The sequence below is a fragment of the Oryzias latipes genome, chromosome 7 (assembly GCF_002234675.1).
Source record: "Oryzias latipes chromosome 7, ASM223467v1".
NCBI classification, from domain to species: Eukaryota; Metazoa; Chordata; class Actinopteri; order Beloniformes; family Adrianichthyidae; genus Oryzias; species Oryzias latipes.
Genome location: NC_019865.2, coordinates 13,178,951 through 13,191,742, shown reverse-complemented (window position 1 = coordinate 13,191,742; position 12,792 = coordinate 13,178,951). Strand labels below are relative to the sequence as shown.

The 12,792-nt window shown below is 39.5% G+C and overlaps 1 protein-coding gene across 1 annotated transcript; it reads left to right on the top strand.

Moving 5' to 3' along the window:
- The first annotated feature begins 1,155 nt into the window (after positions 1-1,155).
- Positions 1,156-10,621, top strand: wnt2bb (wingless-type MMTV integration site family, member 2Bb). The gene is made up of 5 exons (NM_001201501.1): positions 1,156-1,337; positions 3,776-3,996; positions 7,746-8,023; positions 8,179-8,443; positions 10,392-10,621. Exons 1-5 carry the CDS (start codon positions 1,156-1,158, stop codon positions 10,619-10,621), a joined length of 1,176 nt encoding a protein of 391 aa, NP_001188430.1.
- The last annotated feature ends 2,171 nt before the right edge of the window (positions 10,622-12,792 follow it).

Below are 12,792 nucleotides of genomic sequence, written 5' to 3'. Positions count from 1 at the left end.
GTCCTTTACTTATTTTACAGGAATCGCTCAAGAATGAGTATTGTTGCAGATTTGATGTTTGAAATAGATGCACTTCATGATCACATGAATAAACTGGGAATCAAGGTAAGGGTGGATCCACAGACCGTCATTCCTAGTGTGTGTTAGTGTGTGCTTTAATCCGTCGCTGTCTCAGCATTCTCTCTTAAACATGTGGTTCATATTTAAACCAAAGTGCTGTTCCACTGGACGATTTGGCTCTGTTTTCTCTTTCCCACATTCCCTGCTTTATTCTTTAAAATTTTCTACGCTTTTACTTGTGAATGTATACTCATTTAAAGGAACAGGCATTTGTTACTGGTTCTATACTGTGCAAACACATTGGACCCAATGTATTCCTCATTATCATTTAATTCAAAAACTTTTAATCTGAGTTATATTTATATGTAGTTCAATCAGATGAGGGATTAATTTTACCATCCAGAAAATGTAAGGGGGTTGCAATGATATTGCATGAATTTAGTATTGAATTTGCAACATTATAAATGTTTTAGTTCATGCGTGAAGCTAACACATTAATGGACTCTTTGCCATCAGCAGCAGCATCACCCTTCCTTGCGCGCACCTTTCTCCATCCCTTTTCAATATCTCCTTCTTCGTCAAACCCTGTAACCCCTGCTGCTGCCCAATGAGGAAGAGGAGCTGTTAGTAACCAGCCCACCCTCACCCCCCTACCTTCTCCCCCGCTTCTCCCTCAGCTCAAACTCTGTCCATCGTGCACTAATAAAGGAGAGGTCCTGCGCCCGCATTCAACCCAACAAAGAGTCTCGCAGCAGACAGAGCAGCGAAACCCCTTCAGCTCTGATTCTGTCTTTTTTTCTGCTTCTGAGTTCAAGGATAAGAACCAAGGAGACTCAGATTAGAGGCAAAACTTGCACTTGTTGCTGGCCGCGGCAGGTAAGCTGCTCTCTCCTCAGAGTCTGGAGCGCACATGGCACCGAGAATACGCTCCTCGCTCTGCTGACAGCCGCGCACCATGGAATTACGCACTGGATAATGAGACTTTATAACTCCATAGCTTTGTAAAATACACTCTCTTCCCATTAAAGGATATCTAGGAATATCTTTTTTTCCTTATATTTTACCGGTGGGGGGAAAAAAACACACGAAAAAGCCATGTCGGGTTTAAACAGAACCCTCATCCTCCGGACAGCTCGGACTCCGCGCGTTGGTTCATCGTGTTCCTCACTCTCATCCCGGTCATCTTCATGTCAGAACTCCGGTGCCAGTTCCAGGATTTACTGTGCCTGCCTGTTGCTGCTGCTGCTCACAACGCCTCGAGTGGACTCATCGTGGTGGTGAGTGGACAACCTTTACTTATTTAGAGCTACCTGGATGGCACCAAACGATTTAGAAACGCACCATCTTCATCATCCTCTTGAGGGGAAGAACAGACTAAAAAGTGCCTAAATTAAATGAAACAAATAGCAAACATTTTGTTAAGGCTATTTTATAGACTCTTAGATTGGTGTTACCATATCTGACAAGTAATGATTTCTTAAAGCTTGGCGTAAAAAAGTTTTTTTTTTGGAGATGTTTGCAGCAAACTGAGCGTAAAATTCCGATGTTGTCATCAAATTATGCTCAGCATGATTCAGAATTTTTTGGGGGGAAATGAAAAACATAATTTCCCCCACCTGTTATTTAATTTCCCCCTGTAAAAATGGCCAAAACACATAGTCATAAATAATTATGAGTTTGTGAATGAAACTCGAGCGTCCCTATGATTCCGGTTCCAAAATGCTTCTTGGGGCCTACTTGTGTTGGCCAGACGCACTGACAAATGATGAGTACAGATCAGTGAATTAGGTTCCCTGTTGGCTGGTTAATTATTCGGCAGGTATTCAGTCACATCCCACACTGACACGGGCGCGCACAGGTGACAGCGCAGTCATTCACAACAAGTGGAGCTTAGAATTTTGCCTGCTGCGCAAGCAAAAAAAAAGTGCGCGTGAGTGTTTATAGGAGAGGTGTCCATGTGTGGGCGGGTTGAAGGAGATGGAATGCAATAGTTTGTGTATTAAAATCAGTTAAAGGGAGTAGTGAGGCATGCTAACACTGGCACTTTGCAATCTTTATGGATTTATTTCCATTAAGCTTTGGCTTTCTTTTTGCTAAAGCTGGAGCCAGTAATGAAACTCCAGAAATAAAATTCATATTTAAATCTCAGTAACTTTGCCATTTTTACTGTGCACCTTACTACAAAATAATAACAATGAGGCTTATTAGTAGTGACCAATTTTACACTATTATTTTATTTATACAGAATTACATTTATTGTGATTAATTGTTTCGTTTGAAAGCACCAGAAGCTATGACAAATTTGGAAATGATCTGATTTGGATTTATGCATCCTTGAATGAATTGATCAACACTTAATTGCAATGATCTAAATACTTAGTTTCTGCAGGGGTTTGGTTTTCTTTCTCTGTCTTTTTTTTGCATCGTCTTTCCTTCAACTGGAAATAAATGAGACCACACCCTCCAGACTCTTTACTTATAACTTAAGTACTGTTATTAAAAAATACATTTAGCGTAATTTGGGCTTTTTGGAAAGACAGACAGAATTGGATTGCAAGAAACTTTCATTGATTGGAATTAAACGGATGGAAACATTTTTAACTAAATTTGCTTGGTTTTCATATATAATTCTTTTGTCAACTTTAGTTGGCAATTTTTCTTTTTACAAATTAGCAAAATTAAACAGAATTTGAGGATGTGTGTACAATTGTTTCGTCCTAATAATGCATACAAAATTAGGTTTTTGGTAAAAATGTTATCTTTTGATCATAAAAAGAATAGCAAATAATTATTATTATCCTCACAGGATAACATTAGCTAGTAAAAGAGTCCATTGTCCCTTTTTGCTTTGTTTTTGTAACTTTATAACGCTTTACAGCATGCTGCTTTCAACTTGTAAATTATAGTTTATTAGTAAATTATAGTGTTCAATAAAATCCAAAAGATCTTCTGACGCTCAAACAAAAAAAAATACATTTAAAACACAACTTCTTCCCTTTGATGAGCACTCTGTTGCCTTCCATCATTTCTAATCCCAGTTTTGGAAGTGTCTCGTCTCCAGTCTCCAAATCTTCTAGCCCAACCTCATAAAACCCGACCACACAACTGCACGCTGCCTCCCCTCCCCTCTGTAACCCTCAAGATGCCCTGCAGCCACTATGTCTGCAGGTAGCCTCATGCTTCTGCACTGAGACACACTGGAGTTAGAGTCCATTTTTAGTAAACCAAGGAATTTTTGTTCACAAGCTAATGTAAAACTGTATTTATATAAAAAAAAAGGAGGATAGTTTCCAAGAACTTTTGAGGAAGGAACAAGATCAAAGCTGGTCAAAACAGTCTGAGGTTGACAGTTATTGGAGGCCCAAGACGTTACCCTCTTTTTTGACACAATTTCAACTCTTTCACTGTGAAACATTCAAACAGACAGGTCCTGTGGGGAGAGGTTAAGTGCTTATTTATTTGAAGAGAATGGTAAATGGTTTCCACTCCCCTCCTCAAACCCTAAACTGCTAAGTGTAGTGAACTCTGACTCACTGAGGACTTTTACTGTAGCTCTCCTTCATGGCCAGGCCAGTACAAGTTTGCTTGAGTTGACAGGCAGTAAAAGTCGCATTTGAATCAAGAAATCAGCAATGTTATACTATTAAGTAATATTTTCAACATCTTTTGCAAAAGTGATCTTCACTCAAGTCCTTTCTGTTCTGGACACTCTCAGGTATATTGGTGCTCTGGGAGCCCGTGTAATCTGTGACAACATCCCAGGTCTGGTGAACAAACAAAGGCAACTCTGCCAGCGCCATCCTGACATCATGCAGGCCATTGGCGAGGGCACCAAGGAGTGGATCAGAGAGTGTCAGCACCAGTTCAGACACCATCGATGGAACTGCAGCACACTGGACCGTGACCACACCGTTTTTGGACGCGTGTTGCTCAGAAGTACGTCTGCATAAACACAATTTTCCATCTGACAGCTGACTGTGTGGCCAAATGATGCTCCGTTTAAACCTCAACTCCGTGTCTCACTGTGCTGTCTTCACTTTTCTTTGTCTTTCATTTTGCTTCTTGTACTCCATGTTTGCTGCAATGGCCTATGTTTAGATGCCCTAATTGAGATTTGTTTTGTTCTATAGGCATTCAGACATAAAGATGCAGCCCGTCCATGTTTTTGTTTACTTCTCAAGCAAGAACTCGCCGCTCTGTGGCACTGTCAAACATCCATGTTAGCCTGCATGTTCTCCTCCAGCTTCCATATCCATAATGCAGTCCTGAAGTGCAGATGAAACCTCTGCATTTAATTGAAATGGAATGCATGTTTGTATAATGTAAATTTGAATCAAAATTGAAAAAATTTACAAAATTAGGTCAGAAATAGTGGTACATTATTTTTTATAAAATAATTGTTGCATGTGCAGAGGATAAATGTAATTAACTGTATGTAAAACTTTATTAGCATTCTGAATTTGTAAACTTTAGTAATAATGTGTGAAACTTGCATTGTCCAGTTGGATACGCTACAGGTAAACTGCACAATAAAAATAATGGAAGCTAAAATAATTAGTTCCATATTTTCATCATTTGAGATGGAACAAGGAATTTTCCTATTTTAGTTGGAACATTCATGGATGTTAGCACCTCTAAAAAATAGACTGAGAGAGGCTTAGGAACCCTTTTTTGACCCTTCCTGTCAGCTGAGAAACTGCTTTTAGAGTTTGTATTTTTCGGTTTTGGAAACGTTTAGCAAAGGTCCTTTGGAAAATTTGGGCACTTATGAGGAGTTCAAAAATAACACAATGGTTTTACCTGCATAATGGCAAAAAAATGTTTAGCTAAAATACCATGATGAAATTGTGAAAGATCATGCAGAAACAACTGAGATAAATTTGCCAAACATCAGCTGTTACTTTCATGTCTGAAAAAAAATTGACTGTTGCTGCGAGACAGAAGTTTTGTCATTTATACATTTTTTCAATTTGTTGTGAATTTGACTTGCATGGAAAAGTAATAAATGCACTTTTGCACCTGAAAGTCAACAAGGGAAATAACTGCTAAATGTCCTAAACTAAACATGCAGCTGTTGTTTTTTCTTCTTCTGTTCATTTGTGCTTGACTTACAAAGAAATGCTTCCTGGGTAGTCATCTGATATAATAGAAAGGAGCGGGTTGCATGACAAGGTGGTTTTCTCTTCAAATTCAGTTTCTGACATCCCTAACTTAGCTTGTTATTGTGCCCCGTCCAGCTATCACAAGTATGTGTGGGGGCTGGTGATATATGGAGAAAAGTAGCAGATATGGAGATACTGGCTCTGCATGTGTGTGTGTGTGTGTGTGATGGTGTGTGTGTGTGTGTGATGGTGTGTGTTCATGTATGTGTGCGGTGGAGAGGAATAAACAGCAATGTCGATGTAAATATTTAGAGAGATATTCTCACTGTCAGACAAACAGTGCAGGTTTGAAAGATGACCAGTGATGCCCTTCTCACTGCTCCCCCACACACACACATGCACACACACACACACAGACACACTCAACTCCCAATTTCTCCTTCTCTTTACTTCACACATTTATTGGGACACTAGTTTGCACTGAACAAAAAGCTTGGATCCTGGTCCCACAATTTTCCCCCCAAAAAAACTTTTTTGATTGTCTTTATTTTGAGAAAAACTTCTTGCAACAATGTTATTTTTATTATAAACGCAGTTTGCAATAACACATTCGTTTTTTATTAAAACAAAATTCAAGTTTACTACTTTTTAGATTACTGCTTTGCATCAGTTTCTGATGCTCACCCCCTAAAATGACCCAATTTTGATTTGGGATGTCGTTTTTTTGTGTACATGTTAAATGTCTGTTGTCAGAAAATCTTGGACTGTGATTGGCTAACCAGGCTCTCAGGGTTGCTACAGAGCACATCAGTGGTGTTTTCTTTAAGATTTACGTGATGAAATTTATAAATGATTGGAGACCGACTCCCATCACCTTTTTGTCTACTGTCAAAACATTCCCAGTGGTCTTGATGTTCTGACAATGCCATTTTTAGCCAGAATAAAGAAAGCCCGTGTCGAACATAGTTTCTGCAGAGCGGCAGAAGTTCATCAAAAATTTACCTATGAGTTATGGGTGGAACTTTTGGCACGAAGTTAGCCTGTGCTCACTTCCCATCATCCCTTTGTATACGCTTTGTCCTGCTTGCTTACAGCCCCTCACAACCCCAACCCAACATTACCGGTGCAACAAAAATGGCAAGCAAAATTTGAGCAATCCAACCGTAAAAATTTTAACCAGATGCCAGCTAAGATGAAGAAAACGAAGACATTAATTGATCTATTTGTCTGCAAGTGGATGCATCGAAATTGATTTTTTTGTCTGCTGTCTGCAAATGTCTTCAAACTAATTTATAACAAAAGTCGCAGAGAAATAGTTTACTTAAAGCTGCTGAGCAAATCACAACCTGTTTTATAATCACTCTGGTGCAAACCTGAAAAGTATTAAAATTAGGTAGCCTTAAAACAATATGGTATGAATGTTTAGAGATCAATATTTCATCAGGAGTGGTGTATTCTTTTTTTTCATATAGGATCATTTGATTTATAACAAAATCCTCAAATGTTTTTTTTTATTATTATTATGTTATTTATTGGAGAAAAGGGATGACATAAGTCCATGTACAGAAAATTTATCAGTTTATTTTGGTCTGTAGTATTTAAAACAAAAACTAAATCCCAGTTTTAATAACCAAAACATAAAGTTTAGAAAACTAGCAGGCACGTCAAATAGCACATCTGTGAATGATGGGAAGATTTAAAAGCATAGGGCTTTGCAGGAATAAAACTTTATCACTTGAGAAACGTTTTTCTATTTTATTTTTATACAAACATTCACAAAGTCAGTTGTGAATATGGAGCTTATCAGTGGTGGAAAGTAAAGATTGCTCAGATGAAAGAAATGCAAATTTATGGATAAATTCCAAGAGAAATTGAACAAAAACACAACTAATTTAGATGGGTACTCAAACTAAAACTTAACAAGAACATGAAACTTATTTGGTCAAATCTTCAACAGTTTTGGTAAAAGAGTTAGGGAAAACTTATTTTCACTTATCAGGTATGAGTGCTATTCTTAAAACCAGACAAAATTTATTTCAGGCTTAGCATTAGATACCATTTTAAACATTTGGTTTGAATGTTTTAGAGCATGAAGGGGATAATTATACTCACTCCTCTCTATTTCAATAGTCTGTGACAAACCGCTGCATGTTTCTTCTGTGTCTTTGGCCACACAATGCTTGAGTCATGTTTCAAAGACCTAAAATGAGAAGAAGCAATGGTGGATATTGATGCCATGACATCACCGCAGTGCTGATAAATGGGGTATCACTGTGACTGTATTTAAACAGTTTATGTGAGCAGAGCAGAGCCGTGCAGCAAGGATTATTTCCATGATAATATTTAAACAGATCTGGTATATTCTACGCATCAGAGCTGATATGTTTCACCTTCTTGTCCTCATGCCTCACACTTAAACATTGTCATGGTACAATGTGTGTCTCGAAGCAAAACATGAGGACTTAAAAGCTCTCAAGTCTTTGGTTCTTAGACGGTCTATTCCATGACGTGTCTGTGATTTGGAACACACTAGGTTACATTACCCTCAAATAATTTCATTTTTTTATTCGTTTTTCTTCCCAGGCAGTCGAGAAGCAGCCTTCGTCTACGCCATCTCCTCAGCAGGAGTTGTGTATGCTCTGACTCGTGCCTGCAGCCAGGGGGACCTGAGAACCTGTAACTGTGATCCTCATAAGCGAGGACGAGCTAGAGATGAAAGAGGCGAGTTCGACTGGGGCGGCTGCAGCGATAACATCAACTATGGGATCAAGTTTGCCAAAGCCTTCATAGATGCCAAAGAGAGGACAGTTCGTGATGCCCGGGCACTCATGAACTTACACAACAACCGCTGTGGCAGAACAGTAAGTTGACTGAAAAAGCCAGTCGTTTTACTTTGGCAAAGCTGAATCTGTCACCTGTGTGTGACGGAGATCCTAGAGTTAAACCAAGTTAAAACGTTGTGGTATGTAAGTTTGTATAATCAAATGAAAAATAACTTTCAAACCTGTCAATGTAGGCAGTGAAGCGCTTCATGAAGCTGGAGTGTAAATGCCACGGTGTGAGCGGCTCTTGCACACTGCGGACATGCTGGATGGCCATGTCAGACTTCAGGAAGACAGGTGACTTCCTGAGGAGGAAATACAACGGGGCCATTGAGGTGACCATGAATCAGGATGGGACAGGTTTCACTGTAGCCAACAAAGCCTTCAGGAAGGCCACTAAAAATGACCTGGTCTACTTTGAGAACTCTCCGGATTACTGCATGCAAGACAAAACAGTAGGTAAGACAGCAGGGGGAGGGACGGCGGCAAACTGAAAGGCAGAGGAGCAATTTCTCATGGCTGTTGATGGATTACCCTGACTGTGTTATGATTTAGGGGTGTTATGTGTGTGTCGTGTGTATGCTCATGCATGAGTTGTAAGTTTTGTGGGCAGAAATGCTGGCATGTGTGTGTGTGTGATGGTAGTCGGATAACACAGAAGGCCTCCTCTGTGATGTTGGTGCAAGCTAATATCCTTGTACCCTGAGGACATGGTCTTTCTACGACCACCTGACCTCTGTCTGTCTCTGTCAACAAACAATATGACATACACATTCACGCCTGCGGTCTCAGGATGTCTTAGTCCACCTTTTACACAGTCATTTATAACTGCGTCAAACTAACTGGTTGATGAATGAAACACTCCTGGACAAATTTTTGGGGCATCTGGCACCAGCATCTCCATCATTCAGAAACTCTTTTCTGTTCTTCATCATACTCACTGCCTTTGTCTGCATCACCCTTTGTCCCAACATCCATCCTCCCCCTCTTTCTCATCTTCTCAGTGGAATCCAGAGCCTAAGGACACAAGCAGCTAATTTAAAAAAAAGTCACTTCTCTGTCTGTCACAGTCTTTCTCCCTCTCTGTCGGTCCGAGCTAAGCGTAGCTGGAGGGCAAAGTGGGCCTCAGAGTGTGAGAGCCTGTCTGTCTGTCACGCTCCACTGTTCATTTAACCCTCATACACAACAGACACACACACACACACACACAGAGGTGCTTCAAAGGAAGCAGTGGCTTGGGAAAGGCAGTGCAACTATAGGCCACTCTACCAACACTGCATAGTTGTGTGTGTGGGTCTGTTGTTCTATGAGCAGCTTGTTGTGATAGGTAGCAGTTTAAACAAGGAGCTTCTCACACCAAACATGAGCTCAAATCTGTGTGAGGATGACATTCATATAAGGCAGACAATATGCCACACATAAGGTAATAGCCAGAGTCATCAACTCAAAGATCAAAATTGGTCAAATGGATCGGTACAACTAAAGTCGAACCATAGACTAGAAATGAATGAAAAACAAAACATTTTTTCTTCAAAGACTTCGTCTTAATTGAAAATGAGTAAAGAAAAACTTCATAGAAAATTAAAAATCTACCACAAGTGTTGCTAAACTCCATGGAGTTTGCGTGGAATTGATAACTATTGCCGATTTATTCTTAAATGGTTGAATGCCTTTACAATTAGAAATGTCTTGGGTTTTTATGTTCCTTCAGTGTGTTGCATTTCTGAGGCTTACTTTTGGACTAAAAACACGAAAAACTCAAATGCTTTAACCAGAAGCTCCTGATGGAATTTAATTTACTGACACTAATAAGAAAAAAAACTGCATAATCTTTAATTTGACCTTTGACTATAAAACTACAACTGTTGCAAATAGCCCCCCAAAACAGAATAGGGAGATCTGCTAACAGAATACGCCATTGACTTTACTCTCTAGGCTAGTGAATTTTTGGCCATTAAAAAGGACACAAAAGAAAAAATAAAGAAACAATTTGTAGTTAAGCATGAAAACAATTAAACAAGCTCTGTTTTCTATTGAGGTAAGGTAAAATAAATCTGACTAGAGGGGAAAATAATAAAAAAGTAGAAACATTGTTCACTGAAGCTTTAAGAACTTTTAAAAATGTTTGGAATTACTACTTAATATGTTCACTTTTTTAAAAATTAAGTTAGTGAAAACTTAAAATCAAAGCATAAATACAAAATAAATTATATATGATAAAATATTCAGCTTTTTTATTAACAAATTTTAAAATGCACTGGGCCTCCACAAAAAATCTAAAATAAAATTCACTGTATGAAAGTCAACTTTAGAAAAGATGAACTAGATGCTGACACATTATTCAATAATTTTGATTTTAAATATAATTTTGTAAATTATAAACTCATCTCTTGAATTCCTTTTGCAGGCTCCCTAGGCACAGCGGGGCGGGTCTGCAATAAGACGTCTCGTGGCACAGATGGCTGCGAGGTCATGTGCTGTGGGCGTGGCTATGACACGACCAGAATCAAGCAAATCACCAAGTGCGAGTGCAAGTTCAAATGGTGCTGTGCAGTGGAGTGCAAAGACTGCGAGGAAGCTGTGGACGTACATACATGCAAGGCCCCCAAACGAGCAGAGTGGTTAGATCAGACCTGAGGAAACACCCCTTTTGATCCTTGTAATGCAGCTTCACCCCTTTCCCCCCTCATGGGACATCCCGTGGAACACTGCATTCTGGAAAAGTCTGTCCAAAAGTGCTCTGCATCTCCGCCCTCCACTTCTCCCACCTTGTTTGCTCATCATAACTGCATGGTTTTTCTACTTGTTTATTAAAACAGTAGAACCCAGTAAAACCACAATGAAATAATACTCATTAGGCCCATTTTGTGTCTCTGTGACTGACTCGCCTGGATTGGGTTCCAGTGACACCGCTGGCTGTTACCACTGAGTCAGTCCAGCCAACCTTTACTTCTGTGATTACTTTTGTGATGTTTTGCAGACAGCATTTCTTCATTACCTGAGCCTTCAAACATATCCAGTATTATTAAACCATCATATACTTGCATTCAGTTTTGGGGGAAATTCATGTCTATCGACAAAAACAAAAAGGAAATTATAAAAAAGAGAACATACGTGATTGGACTTTGGAAAGTAGCTTGGTCAGTGCAATCTGAGAAATAGACTTGGTGAAATAGACCAGCAAACAGCCATCAGTGGACTCAAAGATGGACATAAGATGGACGGGTGCATTATTGAAGCTTTTAATTCTAATGTCTTTTTTAATGATAAGTGATAAGAGAGGTGTTTTAAGCAATTTATTTAAATTGAAAAGTGTTTCATTTCTCATCTATAGATGAGGCTGCACTACCTTGACTTTCACTGGGAGAGTTTCAAGCACTCCCATTGCTGTGATGGACTGGTGTACATTAGCTTCCAGCGTGCAAGATGAGACAACCTGCTGCTGACAGAAAGACAAAAAAAAAATGTCTTGATGCTCATACGATCGAGTTAATCCTACTATTGACAGATTTCACTTTTCTGCTTTCCAGCTTCCTTGTATAACATTGTGTACATTGCCTCATGTAAACAGATCTTCTTATGAAATATATGGTGTAAGAGAAAGACTGGTATTTTTGCTTTTTCCTTTAAAACTACATTTATAGTGGGGAAAATCAGAAGGTTGCTTTCATATCTCCATTTACCATTTTTGACCGAAGTGGCCTGAGAGGAACTTAAACAGCAGACCTGATCCAATCACATAGTGAGAAAAGCTGATTCGGTGTGGACTGGGGTGCGGTGCATTATATCATTCAAGGGGAGGGAAGCATTTGATTAAAGACTCAGGCTAAAACCTCAACCCCTGCTGGCCCTCTCCCACCCCTCACTATGTGGAATTCCAGGTGGGTCCCAGGCTAATGACTAGATGACTGTAATTACCTGCAGCTGTTGATAGCTGGTGATTGGACATGGTTGTGCCACAGAGGATCTAGTGTGGGCTCCTACTGGGACCGCATTTAATCAAAGGCTTCTTGGCCAGTATATCAAAGGGAATACTTTACAGCAATCTTCTCAGCCTTAGCCCCCTCTGCTCCCCACACTCCAATTCAGACACACTGCAGTCCAAAGAGCCCACACAATAGAAGCCATAGTGAATGCCGCACGCTAAAACAAAATTCACATTTGCGCGGATACATTTTTAGAAATCTTGACACGAGCGCTGCATTTTGATGACTCACTGCAACATACTGCCAGCATGCTCGTGATGAGATCCTTGTGATAAGATCTACTTTCAATGATCAAACCAAAGTCAGAAGGCACTGACCTAACAGCTGAAATTAGACCAGAGAAAGGCTCTTCCACAGCAACCAATGCCCCCCGAAAAGACCTGATAACTTGGAAACTGTTTTTAATTGTCACTAAAGGTTGATATAGTTAGATACACCAAGCTTTATTGTCCCTTAGGGTCATTTTATCAGTCACTGAGACTCTTCTGTTGCCATCATTCTGCCTCTGTCTTGAATGCCAGGCTGAGAGCATTCCTTGTGCAGACAGAGACAAACTGTTAGCTGGAAGCTGGTGCTCACTGTCAGAAACCCCGTAAACTAAGTGGCGAACATTATTCACTAATCGCCAACACTTGAGACATTTGCAGTCTTCTAAGGGAACCTCAATAAATTTATCCCAGGATAACACTAGTATTCAAAGAACAAATGATCTAAATCTTTGGGTAGATCTTAAGTGTTAGGAGTTTAACCGTACACATTTTAAAAATAAGATAAATATTACTCAAAATAAAATATCATGTTAATTGCTTTTCCCTGGAAAAG

Coding starts and splice junctions, on each gene's coding strand:
- wnt2bb (NM_001201501.1), top strand. CDS start 1,156: ATGTCGGGTTTAAACAGAACCCTCATCCTCCGGACAGCTCGGACTCCG. Junction 3,997..7,745: donor TGGACGCGTGTTGCTCAGAA/GTACGTCTGCAT, acceptor TTTTCTTCCCAG/GCAGTCGAGAAGCAGCCTTC. Junction 8,444..10,391: donor CATGCAAGACAAAACAGTAG/GTAAGACAGCAG, acceptor TTCCTTTTGCAG/GCTCCCTAGGCACAGCGGGG.